Source organism: Pleurodeles waltl, chromosome 9 (genome assembly GCF_031143425.1).
Source record: "Pleurodeles waltl isolate 20211129_DDA chromosome 9, aPleWal1.hap1.20221129, whole genome shotgun sequence".
Lineage (NCBI taxonomy): Eukaryota > Metazoa > Chordata > Amphibia > Caudata > Salamandridae > Pleurodeles > Pleurodeles waltl.
This window is the reverse complement of record NC_090448.1, coordinates 141,752,792-141,774,927: the sequence shown is the minus strand read 5'-3', so window position 1 is coordinate 141,774,927 and position 22,136 is coordinate 141,752,792. Positions and strand designations below refer to the sequence as shown.

Genomic DNA, 22,136 nt, shown 5'->3' with positions numbered 1-22,136 from the left:
GCCCTTGGATCACAGATCTGCCCTGGCCAACAGGTTTATCTTGGTTTTGGTGGACCATGCCACGAGATACCCATAGACAATACCTCTGCGGTTGATGACTGCACCTGCAGTGGCTAGGGTCCTAAAGGAGATCTTCACCTGGGTGGGGTTCCCCAAGCAAGTGGTGTCTGACAGTGTAGTGTAGCCATTTTTAATGTAGCTTTATGCGCATTTGCTTAACGTATTAGGCCTCTGTGCACTTTGTCCTAGATGCATTTTATTTAGCCTTGCACTGTTATTTTACCATAACCAGTTTGACGGTCTTGTTTTTATTGTTTTTATTTCATTCTATCACACTGTTTAGCTTTACTTTAGCACTGTGTTCTCAAACAATACATTCTTGCTCGCTCTTTGCTTTAGTCAAGGATGCAGTCTGGTACATTACCGATAGACGTGGTAGAAGTTTAGTCTTTATGGTTCGTAGAAAGTACACATCCTTACGTAGGGACATTTCTTAGAACATTGGTGTGTTAGTTATAAAAACACTTTCTAATCCTGGTACACGTAAGAGGGAGATTCCGACCAGGAACCCACAATTAGATGCTGACTGCCCTGTTGCAGATGCTGATGCAGATTACAGGCCTTTGCTCTGGTATGAGGGTTGATGACCTCCCGGCGGAACATGAAAGGCAGGCTTAGAGCTTCACAGGCTGTGCTCAAAATATAACTTAGAGAGAACATAATTTAGTTGCACTATGATAGCCTTATTCTTGTGTTTCACTCTCCTCGTTACTATTTCAATCCTACTGTGTTGTATAGTTATGGTTATTGCAGCTCACGCTTTGTTATCTAAAATGCAGTCGTTTTATTAAACCAATCTTTAAAACTCAAACTGCCTTTGTCATTTATATATGAGACCGCACTGTGTACGAGAGAACTGGTTGTGACCTGAGTGACCACGACTTCCCTGGGAAGTACTAAGATGTCATGCGCTCGGCTGCCCAATTGTCTCTTCCCTTCGGGAGAGATGAGGCACTGCTAGTTAGCTGGAGCAAAAAACGGGTTTGGGGTGACAAGGGTCCTTTACCGTGGGGGTCAGACTTAGTCCCCCACACTGCAAACGATCTTGCCGCCCAAAAATCCAGTAGTCTCATTAGGATAATGAGAGCCTACGCGACAACAGGCGTACCAACTTCATGTCAACTTACATGAAGCCCATGTGGAAGACTGTAGAGTAGCATACAAGATTTCCACACACTTTCATCCTCAAGCCAATATATTAGTCGAAGGGTTCAATAAGACCTTAAAAGCTTAGTTTATGGGCATGCATGAGCCCATGAGGCAGAAGTTTGATGTCCTCTTACCACGCCTGTTCTTTGCCTACAGGGAGGTACTGCAAAAAGGAGTATGGTCCATTTGAACACCTCTGTGGTCACCCTGTTAGGGGACCTCTCAGTCTGGATACAGAGAGGTGGGAGTAAGCTTCCAAGAACCCCCTATAAGATGTGGTTAAGTAAATGCTAGCCACCAGAACCAGATGAAGAAACTCTGGAAACAGGTTTCTGAGAACTTGGAAACAAGCCAGGAGGTCATGAAGCTCTGATATGAACAGAGGCCAAAGGCCACTCTGGTAAAGTTTCAGCCTGGACAAAAGGTGTGGTTTATGAAGCCAAAAGAGCCCAGGACCCCCCAAGACCATTGGACAGGGCTCTACGAGGTGAAGGAGAAGAAGGGGGAGGCCACCTACCTGGTGGACCTCAAGACCCCCAGAAAGCCCTCTAATCAAAATTAGGGGTGGTGAGAGCTCAGCTGGCGGAGATAACAGAGTTTTTACCACTCAGTGCTCCGCTTGGAGCACAGAGTTCACCCAATAACTCTGCTAGCCATGCCAGCGGAGCTCGCTGCATGCGCTCTGCAACCCAGTTACGGGCCACACAGCGCCGGCGCTGTGTAGCCCACAACTGGGCTGCAGTGTGCACTCATCCGACATTGATGAAGCTGCTCGCCGGCAGCTCCAGAATGGATTCTGGGTGCAGGGGACAGAGGGAGGCAGACAGCCAGACCGCAGCACTGGCAAGGAGGACCCACTGGGAGAACCCAGGTAAGCCCTTTATTTTTCTTGAATGTGTACACTGGTGCAAGAGGCCTGAAACGGCCCTGGACTGAATTCAGGCCAGAGCCGTAGGCAGCAAAAGCTGCCATTTCAGGCCTTTTGTGCACCGGTCTGCCCCATGTGCAGTGTACACAGAGCAAGCAGGTGCACAAGAGGCCTAAAATGGCAGCTCCTCAGTGGAAGTCCATGGAGTTTTTTATCAACTCCGTGAACTGCGCCTAGGCCTAATCAAGATCATTTGCCTCAAACCCCACTATGCAAGGTCTGAGGTCACCATGCTGTTCATGAAAGATGATGGAATGGAGTAGGAGAGCAAACCTCTCCCTTATCTCGGTCATCCCAAGAGAAGGATCGGTAAGTGGAAGGTGTCAACCTTTCTCCTGCCCTGACCCCAGAACAGCAGAGGGACTGATACCAGTTGTTGGCACAGTTTACCTCACTGTTTCCCCTTACTTCTGAGCTTACACACTTGTGTACCCATGATATAGATACTTAGGACAGCCTGCCTGTCAAAAATAAAGTACAAAGTCTGCCAGAGAAGGTGAGGGTCAGCATTAAGGAGGAAGACTCCAAAATGTTGGAATTTTCAGTGATTGAGCTCTCAAGTGGTCCCAGATCCAGCTCATTGGTGCTGGTACCCAAAAGCTGCCCCACCGAGAGGAGCCCCAAACTCAGATTCTGAGTGGACTTCAGGGGGCTCAACTCATTCACCAAGACTGATGCACACCCCATCTCCAGAACTGATGAGCTCAAACATAGGTTAGTGGCTGCAAAGTTCCCGAGTACCTTTAACCTTACTTCAGGGTACTGGCAGATATTCCTAACTGAGGGAGAGGGACTCCCTCCCCAAGCCATTAGAGGCCCTGGAGAGCCAACTCCTAAGGGCTCAATCTTACAAAAAGAGGGGGCCAGGATTGAGTGCCCTCCCCTCTTTGAGTCTCTCTAGGCCATGAGGACCCCATCTCCCAGGTTCTTTTTTAATTGAAGGGGCGTTGGGTTGCGTAACCCCATCCCCTGATCCTTATTAGGCCTGGGGGCCCCAGGACCTTTGTGTTTTCTAAAGTGGGGGTGCGGGGTGCACGGCTCCCTCACCAAGCCTTTAAAAGGCCCAGGAGACACCAAGCTTCAGGGTCACTACTTGGCTTAAACTGGAGGGGGTGTGTATAGCCCAACTCTTCATGCAGTTTTCAGCCCCAGGGACCCCATTCCCTTGGCCTGCGTTATTTCATGGTGGATGCCCTGGTCCTCACCCAGGGCACCCACTATCAACAACAGCCGTGGGGGGAGCCACAGGGCCCCATTGCCCCAGCCAGCTCCGGCCATGCTGCAGGAGCCAGTATTGCTCTTGCCCACTATTTCTGATGCTCCCTTTGGGCAGGAGCAATCACTGGATCTGTTTCCCTGCCTGCATCAGTGCAGGAAGGTAAACAGATCAAACCTCTGCTCTCAGGTGCTGGGGGTATTTTCAAAGCTCCTGCCTGCTGGAAGCTGACCTTGTGTTTGCTCCCGTATTGCAGGAGACTAAAGCATTTTTCCTGCCAGGTGGGAGTAAATACAGGAGACTTCTATGTCCCTGGGGTGAGATCCTGGGGTGGAACTCTACAAGGCCTGTGATAGCTCGTGAGGGGGAGGGGGGGGCGCACGGGTCCCCCCCTCTTTTGAGAATATATAGGCACTGGGATGGGCACACCAGGGCATATAATGACTCAGGAGTGTGGTCCTACTGACACCCCCGTATATTTATAAAATGGCAGGCTGCATTTTTTTTTATTTTCTTACCTAGGATCACCGCAAGAATGGCTGATTTCTTTTCAAATTTGGTCCTAGGAAGGGTCCCTCTGGGTCCCCCTACAGGGCCTAGGGGTGCAGGGTATCCGTGCTCCCTTATATTATTTTTTTTTTTACTTCAGGACAGGAGACTATGTCCTTGAGACCTGGAATAGCTTCCAACAACATTTTTCTCATGTTGCTTAAAGCCAATCAGTTCACTTGCTCCAGTGGTAGTCTGACTCCCACAGAAATGAATTGGCTCAAGGTAAAAAGGTCTGTGGGGCATTCCTAACGCTATATTTTTTTTAACTGGGTTTGTGGGACTCTCATGAAAGTCCCTTGAACCCAACCGTCCAGGTATGCAAATATTTTAAACCCTAATTTCTCAAAAAACTACTGAATGGATTTACATCAAATCACAAAGGGCCAGATGTATCATACAACCGATTTGCGATTCTAAAATAACGATTTTTAAGAAATCGCTATTTCAGAAATGCAAAAAGGTATGTATGATTTTTGCGATTCGGTAATAGCGATTTCTTAAAAATCTCAAACGCTACTACCGAATCGCAAATAGAGAATCTGTCCCCATTCGCACCTATGAGCCTGTATGCCTATATTTGCGAATTTTTGGCATGTCGCAAATTGCGAATTCCAGTTAGGAATTCGCAATTTGGGAAATGCAAACCCCAGGGTGCTGGGGGCCTTAGGCCCCCTCTGCTGCACCCGAAAAAAATATTAAGGACATGTAAGGCACACACATGCCAAAGGGGCATGTGTGCGTTACATGTCATTTTAAAAAATGCATTTTTAATGCATTTTTTAAAATTGCACAAATTGCATTTCCTAAATGCCCAATTCGCATTTAGGAAATGCTTGTTACATTGGCATAAGAGATTGCTAATAAGGAATCCTTATTTGCGATTTCCTAATTAGAGAATCGCAATTTGCGATTCTCTAAATGAAGTCGCAATCTTAAGGAATCGCTATTTTGGCGATTCCTTAAAATTGCACTGCAAATGCCTTTCTTACATTCACAAAGGCGATTTTGCATTCGCAAATGGCCGAATTTTGCAATTCGCACCGTTTGCGAATGCAAAATTCTTTGATACATCTGGCCCAAAAAGCACAATCTATGAACAAAGATCTAGATACCTGCCAAATGTGGTGTAATTCCAATCAGCAGTTTTTGCTAAAACACTTCTGGCAAAAGTTTATTAAAAAATGCTTGGGGATTTTGCATATAGGGCTCCCTCTTTTATCTTAACCCTCGCTTGATGAATCACGCCCAAATTTTCCATGCCCATCTCGGCATATTAGAGCATAGTTTTGGGAAGTTTTGCAAACATTTGTCATATGATGTCAAAGTTATAGGCAAAACGAAAAAAATAAAATTCTGTGGGGGGGCTCTCTCCTGCGCCTCATCCTTGGTGGCCTACTGGCCATCTGTATGTAAGTATCTTGCTGCCACTTTTTACTTTTGCTTATTTTTCTGTCATCTTTATTTTTTCTTTTCTTCCTTGTCTCTTCCTCTCTTCTTCTGCCTTTCACTCTCCCAGTGTTTCCTGTGTTCCATTTCCCACCGCTCCTGCCCCTGCCGCCCTGACCCCCTCCCTCCATGCGAAGCGCTTTCCCGCCTCCCACCTCCCTCTGCTTCTTAATGGCGCCCGCTGCGCGCTGAGAGGGTGACTCCTCTAACCTCCTGGTCAACATCTGCTCACTCTCCTCTGCTACGTTCAAATTGAAAGCCTGCCTGATTCTCAGTTCGAGGCCCACTCCACCCGCAGGCTCCCTCCTGCGGCTTATCCCTTGTGACCTAGTGGCCATCTGTATGTACGTATCTTGCTGTGACTTTTTACTTTTGCTGATTTTTCTGTCATCTTTATTTTTTTTTCTTTCTTGCTTCTTTCTCTCTTCTTCAGCTTTTCACTCTGCCTGCATTTCCCGCATTCCATTCCCCACCGCTGTTGCCCCTGCGGCCCTGCCCCCTCCCTCCCTGCGAACTGCTTTCCTGCCCTCTCGCCTCCCACCTGACCGAACCCCCTGTCTCCCTCCCCTTTTTTATTGCAGCTGCACCGCCGACATGATGATGGCATGCCAAAGGCAAGCCCATCAGTGCCCATCTGCGCCCAGGCGGCACCCAGCGCCACGAACCCTGGTCCTCTGACCTTCCATCGCTACAACGCAGAGACCCTCAAAGCGTTAAACTGAGGACACCCTGCTGCCTGCCATCTCGCAACACCCTGAGACACCCATGGACCTTTCTCCTGCCTTTACTGTCACTGCACCCTCACCATACACCAAGCACCGGACCCTCCCGCCACAGAGCCATTGAACACCAATCCAGAGCACCTCAGCTGCATCCTCCTCAGCATCCTCTCTCGCTCCACAAAAATGCTGTAGAACTCTGGTCATCGTATACAAATCTACCCTCTTCCTGACAACCAACACGGAAGAACACTCTTCCCCCATGGAGCACCTCCATTTCCAGATACACGCCACCCCCAAGTCAACCTTCCGCAGCAACCTCATATACAGACCACCTGGCCCTGACCAGCCTTCAGCAACTCCATTGCCACCATCATTTCTCTGCACTCTCTTTCCTCCTTGAACTACTTCATCCTCAGTGACCTCGACTACCACACTGACAACAGCAGCGACACCAACACCGCCTCCCTGCTCAATAACCTCGCCACAATAGGACTAAAGCAATTGGTCACCTCACCAAAACGTATTGATGGACACACCCTGAACGTCATCTTATCCACCAGCAACAACATTACCATCGACAACACCTCCAAGCTTCACTGGATTGACCACCACTGCATCCATTTCACCATCACTTCATCGACCCTCCACCTCCGCACATTCCGAGCACTAAGCAGAAAATGGAACCAGATCACCGAGGAGCAGCTCATCAACACCCTCAGCAAGTCCCCACTACCCCTCACCTCAGATGCTAACATCTCAGCACAGAACTTCCACCAATGGATCTCCGAATGTGCCAACACCCTAGCACCTCTCCGTAAGACCTCAGCTAAACACCACCTCAAGAAGGCCAGCTGGTTCTCCCATGCACTCCAGGACTCCAGGCACACCTGCACACGGCTAGAGAAAAGACAGAGAAATAGCAAGTGCCTGGAAAACTTTGAGGCCTTCAAAGCTGCCACCAAATTCCAACCCCACCTCATCAGAGTCACCAGGAAAGAGGACTGTATCAGGGCTACCGCTCACAAAACCAAAGAGCTCTTCACCATGGTCAAAGAGCTAGCCAAACCCCTTGGAAACTGCAAGCATACCTCCATCTCAAGACCTCTGCGAAGGACTAGCCAACTTCTTCGGCCAGAAAATCAAAGACATACACAACAGCTTCGGCTCCCAAGACCCCCCAAACCCTCCAACAACCCCCGAGCTCTGGCCCACCGAACCGTCACAGATCCTGCACCGCTGGACCACTCTCACCACGGTCAAGACCAGCACCATCATGAGCACCATCCACTCCAAAGCCCCTAAAGACCCCTGTCGTCACCACACTTTCAACAAAGCTAACACATTCATCGCACCCGAGCACAGCCACAACCTCAACTGTTCCATAGAGACAGCCACCTTCCCATAGGACTGGAAGCACACCAGGATCAGCCAGCTCTTGAAGAAACCCACGGCTGACCCCCTGGACCTAAAGAATAACCACCCCATCTCTCTGCTACCTTTCCCAGCCAAGGTCATCGAAAAGGCTATCAATGCACAGCTTAGTAAGCACATCGAGGACAACAACATCCTGGACTTCTCCCAATCAGGTTTCAGGAGCAACCACAGCACAGAGACTGCCTTCCGCGCAGCCACAAATGACATCCGCTCACTCCTTGCCCGCAGCCATACAGCTGCTCTCATCCTACTGGACCTATCTGCTGATTCGATACGGTCTTGCACCTCACCCTCTGCTCCAGACTAAACACAGCTGGAATCTGCGAAAAGGCCATACAATGGATACGCTCCTTCCTGTCTGGTAGAACACAGAGAGTCAGACTCTCGCCTTGCCTGTCAGAGTCTAAGGAGATCAGCTGCAGAGTTCTACTGGGCTCCTCCCCGAGCCCCACACTCTTCAACATCTACATGGCTCCTCTCACATCCATCATCAGGAACCACAGGCTGAACATCGTCTCCTACACCGAGAATACCCAGCTGATCATCTCACTGACAGAAAAGCCCACAAATGCTTAGAAGAATTTCCACAACGGGATGGAAACCGTTGCTGTCTGGATAAAGGACAACTGCCTCAAGCTCTACTCTCACAAGACCGAGATCGTCCTTCTGGGACCATTCATATCAGCCTGGGATGACTACTGGTGGCCATCCACCCTCAGCACTCCCCTCCCCCCCTAACAACCTATACGCGCAACCTCTGCTTCATCCTGGACTAATCGCTCACTATGACCCGCCAAGTCAACTTAGTCGCTTCCTTCTGTATTCCGACTTCTCCGGAAGATCTAAAAATGTATCCCAAAGAACTGCAGCAGAACTGTAACCTATGCCCTGGTTATCAGCAGACTCGACTATGGCAACACCCTCTATGCCGGCACCACCCAGATAAACCTGAAGAAACGACAGCACATCCAAAACACCTCCGCCAGACTCATCCTGGACATTTCCTGCTGAAAACACATCTCCAATCACCTAAGAGTCCTCCGCTGGCTTCCTATCGAGAAAATAATTAACTTCAAACTCCTCGTCCACGCATACAAGGCCCTCCACAATCTAGGACCCACCTACCTCAACCACTGCATCACCTTCTACTCCCCCTCCAGACCTCTCCGCTCTGCTCAGCAAGCACTAGCCACAGTACCCTGCATACGGAAGACCTCGGCCAGTGGAAGATGCTTCACCTGCCTCGGAGCAAAGAGGTGGAATACCCTGCACCTAAGGCAGTCACAATCGCTACCTCAATTCAGGAAGGACCTTAAAACCTGGCTGTTCAACTGAAGCTCAGAGGACAAACCCCCTCAACATTTTGAGACCCTTATGGGTGAGTAGGTGCACTCTATAAATCCTGATTTTATTTGATTTTGATGGAAATGCTGATCAAACTGAAACGGCCACCACTGGGTAAAATATATATAGACACACATATACATATCTATGTAGATTACATATATATGTATATGTATGTATGTATATATTCTGCACCATTTAGAGTTTCTTCCTGATGCAAAAATCCAGCACAAAATATTAGTAAATCTGCCTCTCAGTTTTTAAAACTGCTAAAACAAATTAGATGGGTAATGCCTTTACTGTAGAAATCAGTGTGGAATGTGTGTGAATCCTTGTAAAATCGATTAGGTTAATGTTAATATTCCTGTTCCAGAGTATTGTAGGTCACTCATACGTTACGTATTCTCAAAGGGTTCATGTGTTTATTACAGAATTCCTTGTGCTAGAAGTATATCACAAGTTCCAAACCTGGTAAAATAGTATCATGTCCATTTTAACGTCTTTATTTAACGTACATGGAAAATCTTTAAACCCATAGCAGTGATGACTCATTTATTTCATGCTTAAGGCTCCCTTCTTTCATTAAAAATAATTTACATTAATTTAGAGCAATGTAATCAAATAAAAAACATTTAATTAGGCAAAACATACATATTTTGAAAAGAAAGCGTTGGAGTTAAGGTTAAGGAGGAAAAACTATTAATTTTGAGATATATTTTAAAAAAATAACATTACATTAGTAACCTGTGAATGTTTTGTTCTTTTAATTCAACGTATACCGTGTAAGTACACCAGTACGTTCTTGGCACTAAAAATACCAGTCATGTCTGACTGAAAGTTAAATGGAAGAAGAGAGAGTTTGGAATGCTTGGGACAATAGCCAGATTAGCAGTTTATAGATCTCAGGTTAGCCGGCGAAGAGGTCCATAATCGGACTGAATGGGCACAGAAAATACATCCCCCAGTTCTGTTTTTGATAAATTCATGAATTACCAGCACACAGGTAGTGGAGGTCCACAGAGCTCTAGAAGACTGACCGACCTTGATGTGCTTCTGTATGAATCAGGGCGAGTATCCATTCATTGCCTTCTGCACTGTGCATAACATCTTGAGGTGAATGAAAACCCAAATAGAGTGTAGTGACCGAAGGAGCGGTCAGGCCTGGCTAAAACTGAGGACTCCAAGTACCAGACATGAAACGTCATTCTGATTCACCTGCATTCCCTGAAGTACATATTCCCATAAGCCCAAACATATCAAGTTGGCATAAATGATTCTGGAGGCAATATTCGCCGAAACGGTCGACCTTGTTCCATCTATTATAAGGAAAGGCTTAATGTTTCTTAGCTATTTCAGATAGTACAATCATGAGATTGAAGGGCTATAGGTTCGATGCGATCTTTACTTCGACGCACTTGCCTATCTCTACTGGGCTGGGCCAGAACTCATTTTTGCTGGCCAATGAACTCAAACCAAAGATTTTTTTCCTATTTACCATCATCATGTCAGTTTGTTACGCATTAAACTGAGTTTAAGCCGGTTACTACCCAACCATTCCCACATGCATCTCATACATAGTTAAAATTGAGTGCCAGATGTTATATTACTGCCCAGTCTGACAAGTAGCTGGCTGCCATCGACGTACATGTAGAGAAGTTAATACCATTCGAGTGGAGGAGTTTGGCTAACATGCCATTTGCTATAAGTAATATAAAAGTTATTTAGTTAATAAAAAAGATTTAGGCTTGCATAAGAAAAAAATAGGCACAATGAGGGCGATTCCTTGAGGTAATTGGTAAATTAAGATTAACGTACTTTATTAAGAAACTATCAGGACATGGTAGGAGAGAAAAGGGCATGCCAAGAAGTACAATTTATCCCTGGCCCCCAGTTCTGAATGCAGGATCATTGGTCTTATTTTGTGATTCGGTGGTGCTAATGGCCAAGCTGCAGACTTAATGGCCAAGCTGCAGAGCCAGCGTAAAGTGATGTTTTTATTTGTCCGTTACTCAATGGCTTAAGAGTAGAGGGATTGAGCAGTGTGAATCCAATTTACAACTGTAAATTATGAGGTGGGAAGTCCTCATCAGGCTACCATATCGACAGTGTGAGTTGTGACCTGAACGTCTGCAGCTAAGGGTGGGTACAATGTTGGGATCAAATACAAGGACCTCCGCTGTAGGTTCATTTAGACCTATCTAGTGCATCCAACATTGGCTATCCCACAGTCATGTCCCATTTTAGGGATACCTATGGAAGTAGCTGCTAGCTTCACATGATTACCTTCAAAGTGGACCTCTTCTTCTAACATCTGTATATTCAAGGATGGTAGTTTTTTTTTAGAAATATTGATATGGGGTTCTTGATTTGAATAAAACATGATGTTTGTTCACATCATGTATCTATCATGCTCTACTTCAGTGGTTCCCAACCTGTGGTCCGGGGACCCCTGGGGGTCTGCAAAGCCTCCTCAGGTGGTCCGGGACTGCTTAATAAATTAAATAATATTAACAGGTTAGATCCCCAGTTTTCAGCAATGACTCAGTGGGGGGGGTCACCGGATTCCAGTAATGCTAAAGTGGGGGTCCACAGAAATCAAAAGGTTGGGAAAGACTGCTCTACTTAACATGACCCACTTCTGTCAATTGGCAACTTTCATTACTGAAGCGCTGTTACCATTAACATACTGATTCTGATGTAAATTGCCGACATCCGCTTTAAGCCAATAACCTCTGCTGAGAACATCAACCTTTTATACATTTGAACATTGCAGTTTAAGCTGTGTGTTGTGGGCTCATTTAATGCAGAATGACCCCATCCCCCCAAAAACATAAAAAAGTAACTTTTTGTGTGCTGCTTCATTGTTATATGTGTTCTATCTTTAAAGATGTACTAAAACTATTACAATTTAATTGACTAAAGAACAAGCAGCGCTTTACTAACTGGGGTCTTCACTTGGCTTTTCAGCTCCCTTGATTCAGGCCTCTCACACAAATTAGAACATTGGAATGCTGGGGGCTCCATTGAAAACAATGGAGTGCTGCGGGCTTTTACTGGCCGGTAAAAGCCCGCAGCGCCAACATTCCAATGTTTGCTTTGTTCACAGCAACAGCTGTGAACAAAGCCTCACGGAGCCCGAGGGGATTTTAATCCCCTCGGGCTCCGTGAACATTTTTTTTTTTAATAGAACATTCTGCCCTGTGTGGCAGAATGTTCTAATAGCCTTAGAACCCGCCGTAGCGGGCTCTACCGGCTATTAAAGTCCCTCTCCCTTGTTAAATGCCCTCAATTTAACGCGGGGAGCGGGCCTTTAATAGCCGGTAGAGCCCGCTACGGCGGGTTCTAAGGCTATATTACGTAATGCTCATGAGTTATGGTTAGCAATATATTTGCATATTAATGATTACCTGTGATATGAATGCAGTCAACCATTTTTTGATGCCTTTTGCAGTCATTCTGACATGTGGGAAGCAAAGGATATACCTGTAAAACAATTATGTTTTAGTGTCTGAAAGGATGATAATTCATTTGTAACTCGAAAACAGAATAAAGGATTGGTTGAGGCCACAGAAAGCTTTGCTCCGTAACATCATTGTAACAGTGAGAACCACTTGACACAAGATTTGGGAATTGGGTTTTACCAGGTAAAATAATCATTAGCACATTTCCTTTCTCTTTTTATCCAGTTCAGTAACTTGGTTTAAATAAATCATCATTGTGCTTCCTCAGACATATTTCATAACAATTCACAGTATCAGTATCCCTCAGATTCTTAAGCCCTTTTTATGTTTATAACTATTTCTTTGACTGTGATGCTCTATCATTTCCCTGAATACATGAAAGTTCACAAAAGATGGGTAGTTTCCTCTGCCTTGACTCTTTGATTCGTCAGTTGTGCTTTGTACACATCTGTCGTGTGATGGCTGTGTAATAACAGACACTGTCAAAACTTTTAGATCTCTGCAGTGAAACCCATTGGCTTTTCGAATGCTTATATTGGGTTACATTAATGCCAACAATGCACAAGCATCCATTTGAGCCATTTTTTAACATAGTACCAGAACACTAAGGCCCATATTTATACTCTGTTTGTGCCAGGTTTGTTTAATTTTTTACGCAAACCTGGCACAAACTTAACTCCATATTTATATTTTGGTGCTAGACACGGCTAGTGCCAAAATAATGGAGTTAAAATAATTTTTGGCCTGCGGAAAACTACCTTGCGTCAATGAGATGCAAGGTAGGCGTTCCCAGGCAAAAAATGGCTCAAAGGCCCTAGCGCCTTATTCATCCTCCCATGCAAAAATCACGCACGGGAGAAGGAGGGCCTTAAATAATGGCGCTAAGCCTGCTTAGCACCCTTATTTAACATCTGGGTCAGGGCAGGCATTAGGGGACCTGTGGGCTCATTTACATGATCAGAGACCATGGAACCAGCCCACAGGTGCCCTTCCCTGTCCCCAGGGGCACCCCCACCCACTGGCACCCACACCTGGAGGACACCTAAGTATGGGGGGGGGGACCCATCCCCGGTAAGTCCAGGAAAGTATTTTTATATTTTTTTGCAAAGTGCCATGGGGGGGGCCTAACTTGGGGTCCACCCTACATGGCACTGTGCCCAATGGCCATGCCCAGGGGACTTAGGTCCCCTGGGCATGGCCATTGGGCTGGGGGGCATGACTTCTGGCTTTACTTAGACAGGGGTCATGTCCATGGGGATTGTGCGTGGAAATAAGGACGCTAATAATGTTGTAGTCATTTTTTTGACTCTAACCTGACTAGCGCCATTCTTTCAAGCACAACAATCTCCAGTTTCCCCTACACCTCCCCCACTCGGTTAGCATCAATAATTTTGATGCTAACTGGGCCTTAGCACCGGCTAGCGTCTAGCCTAAATATGAAGCCCAGATGGCGGTGAGATATGTCGTTAGCTGGCAGTATAGTTTTTGACGCAAACCTGCGCTAACACAGGTTTGCGTCAAAAAGTATATATCAGGGCCTGAGATCGAAATGGTCCTGGGAAACACAAATGTAGGGAGAAAAGCCATCAAAATAAGACGCAGGTAAGTGAAATACACAACAAAGCCACCCATTCATATGCAAATGACAGACTCAAAGCCCACTATAATTATATGTACTACCAGAGCTACCTTTGCTCGAATATTGCATTGAGTGGAAACAAATTTTGTTCCCTCACGGCTCATGGTGAATAAATGAAGCAGCCTAGAGCCCATTTTGTGTTGACAGGTAAGTCCCTAGCTGAGTAGTGACTGGTCTCTAAAGATGAACAACTGTCCCACCTCCAACTCACCTGAATCACCTACAGCTTAACTGTGAAACTGGTGCCAACTTGTTTCTGGGGGTAGGGTGTTGTTAATGCAGTGCTGAATTTGTGCTTGTTGTTTCGGGTGCTGAGCACCGGCACTTACATTTGAGGGCCGGTGCTTATTCTTCTGCCTCATGTATTTACTGCGAGCAAAAGACACATATGGGAAAGACAGAGGAAGAGAAAAATGAAAAGGCGTTACAATGGGAGAAAGCAGAAAGCTGCCAGAGTGAGCTGATGGGGCAGGGAGCGGCTGTAAATGGATTGAAGAGGCCCGAGATGGCTTCAGAACTACGCTGCCTCAGTATTCCGTCCTTGCACATTTAATTGCAACAACCGCTAGTTTAAAAGGAGAGCTTTGGGCACAGGCACCTTTTTATTTTCAAATTAAGCACTGTGTTAGTGCATGGCGATAAGGGTTAAAAGGGAGTCTGGAGGGGGAGGAAGATGTTTCATGGGATATCCAAAACAGAACCTTCAGCATATAAAAATGGTTAAAAGCAGTTTAAATTGAATCACTGGAGCCAAGTGTCCCCTCTGGTGTTTGCCTGACCTTAAAGTAGACAGCTCTGTGTGTCTATTGGAAGGGTGATGTCCTGGACATGGAACCAGCTTGCCCATGCTAAAGGTCAGTCCTCTGTAAGAGGACAGGTCTTATCAACATAAAGCTGACTGTATCTGAGACCTAATAATGGACCTGGCATGCAGAGAGACAAATTGATGTTGAACATGACCACACAAAAATAAGGAAGCTGGCATTCAAATCAGTTCTCCTAGTGAATCATCAACTTAGTCCTTTAACCAAATTACCACCTTCTCCCTGCATTCCTCACATTATTTTAACTGGTGAAGTGAAGAAGTTAGCCAGCGTCTGAATGGTAATGTAGACGTGTCCAGGAGGGTGAACATAAACCTCCAAAGCATAACACTTTCCTTGGTGTTGCTTAGACTGAAGTGGCAGTAGTAAATCTAACCCCTTCAAAGGCCAAACTGTTCTCTTTTGGTAGTTAGAGGGAATAGTACATCTTACTCCTCCGAACTCCAACACTTTGGGTAGAGATGGCACTCAACTTTAGATCCATTTTTTCACTGGGACGGGGTCCATTGTCTATGTTATTTATTACATATGTATATACACCAGTTAGAACTTATTTAATATTTTGAAATATTAGTTATTTATTAAAAAGATTATATTCTTAATTTTTGGGAGATATATTGTTCCCCTATATTGTTGATAAAATATTTCTGTAATTGATATTCTGTTATACAAACTTGCAGGACACTAGTGGCAAGTTACCTTAACCACCATATGTGGGGCCGAGTAACCCCTTTCTTTCCTGTAGTCCCCTAAGCTGGGTCCAGCTTAGGTGTGCCATGTCCTGTTTTGTCTCTTGTTGTGTGTCATGAAAATAAATGCACTTTTTTGTAAGGGTAACAAAGTGCTGTTCCTATGTCCCTGCCTCCTGGTCTCTGTGTGCATAAATCCTCTACCTCAAGAGGGGCATTTGTGTTGCACCTGTTTAAATTACTGTACCTGCTGAATCACGTCATATATTTGTCAGGAGACTATGACTGGAAGCTACTGGGAAGGCACATTTATTCCGCTGTGTAAGCATGATGTATCCCCAGGCATCAATTTTTTTTATCCCAAATTCTTGGGCTGGAACTAAAGGCATGTAGAGGACAGATATAATTGCCCCCCTCCCTACGGGCAGATGTTTGTACACAGTTTAAGAATTGCTCGTGGGGCCCCAGAAGAAGATCACTGCTCATTGTACTGTGTATCTGCCTCTTCACAACATAGAGAGGTGGAGTTGGTGTCCATTAAGGGGAGCTCCTTGATGCGACTTCGCAAAGGAGGAGTGGGAGAAGTGCTCTATTAAAAAGCAAGTAGGGTGGGGTATGAGGGAGAATGAATGACTATCTGATGGGGAAACTGGGGCTTTACTTAATTAGTGACATTTGGGGGGGTGTTAATCTCCAACTCAAAAAGCAGTGGGCTGCAGAGTGCGGGGGGGAGTTGGGATGACAAAAGTTTGGGAGGGACTGTTTCCATGAGGAACAGGGTCAGTACTGATTTGAATTATTTGGGCCTCTACCTAGGGTGGCACAATGGGCAACAAATGATGGGTTACAATTTTACCCCAAAGGATTGCCACTGGTTAGACTAATCAATCAATCAAGGATTTGTAAAGCGCAGCTAATCACCCATAGGGTCTCACGGCGCTGAATAAAGGCATGCTGCTCGGTCGAAGAGCCAGGTCTTGAGGTCTTTCCTGAACTGCTTCAGTGATGCGGTCTGCCTGAGCTTGAGGGGAAGTGTGTTCCATGTCTGGGCTGCTAGGTAGGAGAAGGATCCTGCTGTACTTTTCTGGATCTTGGGGACAGCTGCAAGGGCAAGCTGGGAAGAATGGAGACTTGTGTTGGGTACGTAGAAGGTTAGGCGGTGGTTGAGATATGCTGGTCCTATGTTGTGCAGTGCTCTGAAGGTGTGGATCAGCAGTTTAGTGCAGGTGGGAGGAGATTCAGCTGTGTCGGGGGATTTGCAGGATGAGTCTGGTTGCTGCATATTGGACTTGTATTCGTGATTGAAGTTTCTTTGTAATGCCAGCATATAGAGCGTTGCCATAGTCCAGTTTGCTGATGATGAGTGCGTGGGTGACTGTCTTCCTCGTGTCAGGGGGAATCGACTTGAAGATCTTCCGAACGAGACGGAGGGTGTGGAAGCTTGATGAGGAGACGGCGTTATCTTGGAGGGTCATCGATAGAGTGGAGTCCAGGATGATATCCAGGTTGGGGGCATGGTCCGTGGGGGCGGGGGCATTACCCAGTGCAGTGGGCCACCAGGAGTAATTCCAGGCAGCAGGGGTGGAGCCGATCACGAGGATCCCTGGTTTGTCCGAGATGAGCTTGAGGCAGCTGGCCTCCATCCAAGCAGCGACTGCTCTCATTCGATTGTGGAAATTCCTCTTGGCTTGCGCAAAGTCCTCCGACAGGGAGAGGATCAGATGGGTGTCGTCAGCATAGGAGACTATGTTTAGCTTGTGTTGTTTGGTGATCTTGGCGAGTGGGGTCATGCAGATGTTGAAAAGCGTTGGGCTGAGTGAGGATCCTTGAAGCACTCTGCAGCAAGTGTCTTTAGGTTCTGATGTGAATGGTGTTAGTCTGACCTTCTGTGTTCTTCCGGTGAGGAAGGATCTGATCCAGTTCAGGGCTTTGTCTCGGATGCCGACATCATGCAGTCTGTTGCCAAGGGTGGAGTGGGAGACAGTGCCAAATACAGCAGAGAGTTCGAGGAGGATGAGTGTGGCAGTGTCTCTGTAGTCCAGTATGCTGAGAGTGTGGTTTTGGTGCTGTGGTTGCTTCTGAAACTGGACTGAGAAGGGTCCAGGATATTGTGTGTCTTGAGGAACTCAGTGAGTTGCTGGTTGACGGCCTTCTCCATTACTTTGGCTTGGAGAGGGAGCAAGGAGATGGGCCTGTAGTTCTTCAGCTCTAGGAACGGTGGTGGGTTTTTTGAGTAGTGGGCTGACTTCGGCGTGTTTCCAGTCTGAGGGGAATGTGGCGGTCCTAAAGGATAGGTTGATGGTTCGGCAGAGCTCCGGTGCTATGTAGGCGCTGGCCAGGCTGAGGATGTGACAAGGGCATGGGTCTGAGGGTGCTCCCGAGTTGGTGGAGTTCATCATTCTTTGGGTGTCCTCTATGGTGATGGGGGTGCAGGGGTTCAGTATCTGGTCGGGTGCATGGTCTGTGGGGGTGAGCAGTGCTGGTGGGCTTTGGTTCCTGAAGCCTTCGTAGATGCCCTGGATCTTGCTGTGAAAGAAGGTGGCGAGGTCGTCGCAGAGGTCTTGGGAGGGAGGGATTGATGGATGAGGTGTCTGCCCCAGGGTTCGTGAGCTCTTTGACGATGGTGAAGAGCTCTCTGCTGTTCTGAGTGCTGGTGTTGAGGCGTGCGTGAAAGGCGTTTTTTTCAGTGGTTCTAATGGCATGTGATAACTGCTATTTTGTAGGCTGTGCAGTCTTCGGTGGATTTGCTGAGCCTCCATTTACATTCTAGTCATCTGCAGGCACGCTTGGATTCCTGTAGGTCTGGCGTAAACCACTTGGGTGTTTTTCTCTGTGGTTCCCCTGTTGGTTTCCTTAGGGGGGCTACGAGGTCAGGGCAGTTTGAGAGCCATCGGTGTAGGTTGCTTGCGGTTTTGTTAACGTCCGTTGCATCTGGTGGGAGGGAGTGGTTGAGTGCGTTGGTGAGCTGTGCTACTGTGACTTTGGCCCAGTGTCTGCTGGGAAAACGGGGGATGTGGTGGCATGCAGTGTTCTTTGTGTAGGAAAAGTGGATGCACTTGTGGTCGGTCCAATGGTGTTTGGAGGTGTGGGAGATGGTGATGATCTCCTCTGCTGAGAAGACAGGGTTGAGAATGTGTCCAGGTATGTGGGTGGGGACATTGACATGTTGTTTGAGGCCGAGAGTTGTGCGGTTGTCCAGGAGGTTTCAGGTGTTGGAGTCATCGAGAGTATCAAGGTGGAAATTGAGATCACTGAGTGGGATGTAGTAGGAGGACGTGAGTGCTTGGGGAGCGACGAGGTCGGCGAAGTCTCCGCAGAACTGGGATAGGGGTCTGGATGGCCTGTAGATAAGGATGCCATGTAGGAAGGTGTTTGGGTTGGTCTGGATCTGGAAGTGTAGGTGCTTGTGCGTTGACTGAGACTATGACTCAGTGCTGCTAGTCAGGCGGAGGTTGTTCTTGTAGATTATGGCAATGCCTCCTCCAGACCTGTTGTCTCTGTCTTTGTGGATGATTTGCCGTGGTGATGTCTAGGGCAGCAGTGGGGTGATCCAGGCCTCCCTGAAGAAGGCGACGTCCAGGGCTGTTGAGTCGAGGAGGTACCAGACTTCTACCTCATGTTTGACAAAGGAGCATGTTTTGAGGAGTATGCACTTGAGGTGGCTGTCCATGCTTCATGCGGGAACATGTGGTAGTCCTTGGAGGGTGTTGGAGGAGGCGCGGCTAGAAAATGGTCCATTGGTGTTCCTGGGGTCGGCTTGGTGACAGGCTGAGGATCTTCCCTGGTTGAGGGTGCGTAGAGTTCTGGCGTATAACTGGTGGATGGGGCGCAAACCAGGGTCCCTGGTGCTGGGCGCGGTCCAGGAGTGGATGGGCTTGCCTTTGGTGCGCCTTCGGCACGCTGGCAGCACACCCGCTGCGGATGGTCGTCATTAAGAAGGGGATGGAGGCAGGAGGTCCGGTCAGCTGGAAGGTGGGAGGGGAGGGGGCCGCAGGGGCAGCGCAGGTTTGAGAGGGTAACAGAAGAGACGGAAAAATAAGAGAAGAGACAGAAAAAGAAAAATGACCTAAAATCAGAGGTAAAAGGCAGAAGTAAAAAAGCAGGAGTAAGGAGAGACAAAGAGACATAGGGGGTTATTCTAACTTTGGAGGAGGTGTTAATCCGTCCCAAAAGTGACGGAAAAGTGACGGATTTACCACCAGCCGTATTACGAGTCCATTATATCCTATGGAACTCGTAATACGGCTGGTGGTATATCCGTCACTTTACCGTCACTTTTGGGACGGATTAACACTCCTCCAAAGTTAGAATAACCCCCATAGACAATACTTACTTGGAGATGGCCACTATGCCACCAGGGATGAGGCGCAGGCAGGAGCCTGCGGGTGGAGAAGGGCCTCAAACTGAGAGTCAGACAGGCTCTCAGTTCGTTCCCAAGGCAGAGGTAGCAGCAGCAGCAGGAGGAGATGGGAAGGGTAACAGACGCCGAACAGGATGTCAGTGGACACTATTTGCAAGCATTCATTCCATCAGCTTTTGAGTGTTTGATTGCCAGTAGCATGCCTGTAAACCTGAGACTGATGCAGCTTTCCAATGCTACTACTGCCAATGTTTGTGGATTCCAAAAAGTATTACATTTTCACCCATTCAACAAGACCTCTTTGGGTGCTGATCTACTATTTTAATTGGTAAACTGTTCACTCTATGGGGCATATTTACGAGCCTCGTGCGCCTCCAGAGCTTCACTTTTTTCGATGCTCTGTGGGCGCAGACTGCAGAACCATATCTATGAGGCCAGGCAAAGCCACTTTGCTTGGCATTTCATGGCCTCGTAGATATGGAATAAGACAAGGCAACATATGGAAGCGTTTCACTTTAGTGCATCAGATTAAAAGTGATAGTTTTTAAAAACAATCATTACTCTCCCCCAACTGCAATGCTAATAGTGTACTAAGAGGCAAATTAGTTGTCGTGTAAACCCTAAACATGACCTAGATTCTTAAAGAAGGGGGAGCAACATTATAGTCTATTAAATCAAGTGTGAGAGATGTCTGTACAGTACTCATCTTGAACTCTAGCATTTAAGTTTGCTAGTATGTGGTAAGAAAGACAAATCAGGCTCTGTAAAGTAACTTATTTGCCTAGAATCACACAATTCGGTAAAGCATGGAAGTAGGAATCATTCCTGGTTATCTAGTGTCACATTTTGAAATTAAGCTACCAGATAGATACCGCACACTCCCCCCCCCCCCCACCCCACCACCGCTTATTTGAAATGTCACTGTTTTTTATTCCATTCTTCTTCCATGACAAGAAAAACCAACAAAGAGATAACAGACCTGAATCAGAGCCCCCAGACACAACTAGCAGGCCAGGAACCTATTTATCTGGGGGATGCCACACCTCAAACAACAGGTGTGCTTACAGACAGCTAAAGCTGCTTGTTGCTGAGTCCTAAAAAGGAATCAGTCTAATCCCAAGAACACGTGCCATCTATAGTTAGGGCTCTAGAGGATCAGGATGACCTACATGAGAGACCTCACAGAATGAAAGAGTGTTGTGCCTCTACGTTGTTAATTTAGTTACAAATCACCATCCTAATTTCCATACGCAAAAGTAGTTAGAAGCCAGGTTTTCGCCAATGATGTTAGGAGAAATACTGACAGTGGTGTACCAGTGTAGGAAACTGGCTCTTTATGTGGTATATCAATATCTAGGTACACAGTGTAAGGATTCCAGGGGTTCCCCAGTGAGAGGACAGGGCTTGCTATGCAATCCTAAAGTGCTCTATTTGGAGGTAGTGTGGTCGAGCAGCTTTAGGCTTAACACAGAGGAGTGCAAGACATCCACAAATACACACAATGGTCAGTATATGAGACACACGACTAAAAAAGGAGATTCACACCAATTTATAAAAATAGCAAGTATCTTTATATATGTTTAGGCATCAGTTTAGGCATCAGAGAAAAATCGTTCAGGTAAGCACGTTTTTAAATAGGAGTTATTTTCAATTTAAAAAGTGGACACAGTGCAGTTTCTGAGTTTTGCAATGTTATCCTATGGGAGGAAAAACAAGTTCTACAAACAGGAAGAGTACAGCATCTTACAAGACCAATCTCCAGGAGTTAAGGTGAGTGGTTAGCAAGGTCCAATGCAGCTCCAGCAGTACACTACCAGCAGCACGGGGTGGCTGGGTGCAGGGTGCAAAACAGTGGCAGTGCCAAATGTGTTTCAAAAAAGATCGTCACTGCAAAAAGAGACTGTATGTTTTGGCCAGGAAGCCATTCAGGCTGAACCAACAGCACAGCTCAGGCCTCACGGTGCTCAGGCACAGGTATGCACCTTTGGTCAATGGCTCAGAAGCGACGGGTGCAGAGGGGTCTTCAGTTGTCAGGGTTCCTTTACCGGAGGGAGGCTGCATGCAGATGCTGCAGGGGTCGTAGGTGAGTCCAGAAGGGTTGAAACCACAATGATCTTGGACTCCGGAAGACTTTGGAAACTTGTTGGCACTGGTGGTCCACTTCAACTTGGGTCAGAGATGGTGGCGGCAGTGATGACTTCAAGTGTCAGGTTGTGGCGGTTCCGGTGGCTTTGGAGTCCCTACTTTTGGAATTTGCTGGAGAACAGGTCCGCTGTTCACTGGAAGTCTTGAGTCATTTTCGGAGGCAGGCA

General features: G+C 46.9%; 1 protein-coding gene across 2 annotated transcripts in view; it reads right to left on the bottom strand.

The window, feature by feature from the left end:
- The window catches only part of IL17RB (interleukin 17 receptor B), a 153,098-nt gene that overhangs the window by 12,840 nt on the left and 118,122 nt on the right, over positions 1–22,136 (bottom strand). For both annotated transcript variants that reach the window (XM_069206441.1, XM_069206442.1), the window contains exon 9: positions 12,259–12,334. In XM_069206441.1, the coding sequence (XP_069062542.1) occupies positions 12,259–12,334 (76 nt within the window). The remainder of the gene's footprint in view (positions 1–12,258; positions 12,335–22,136) is intronic.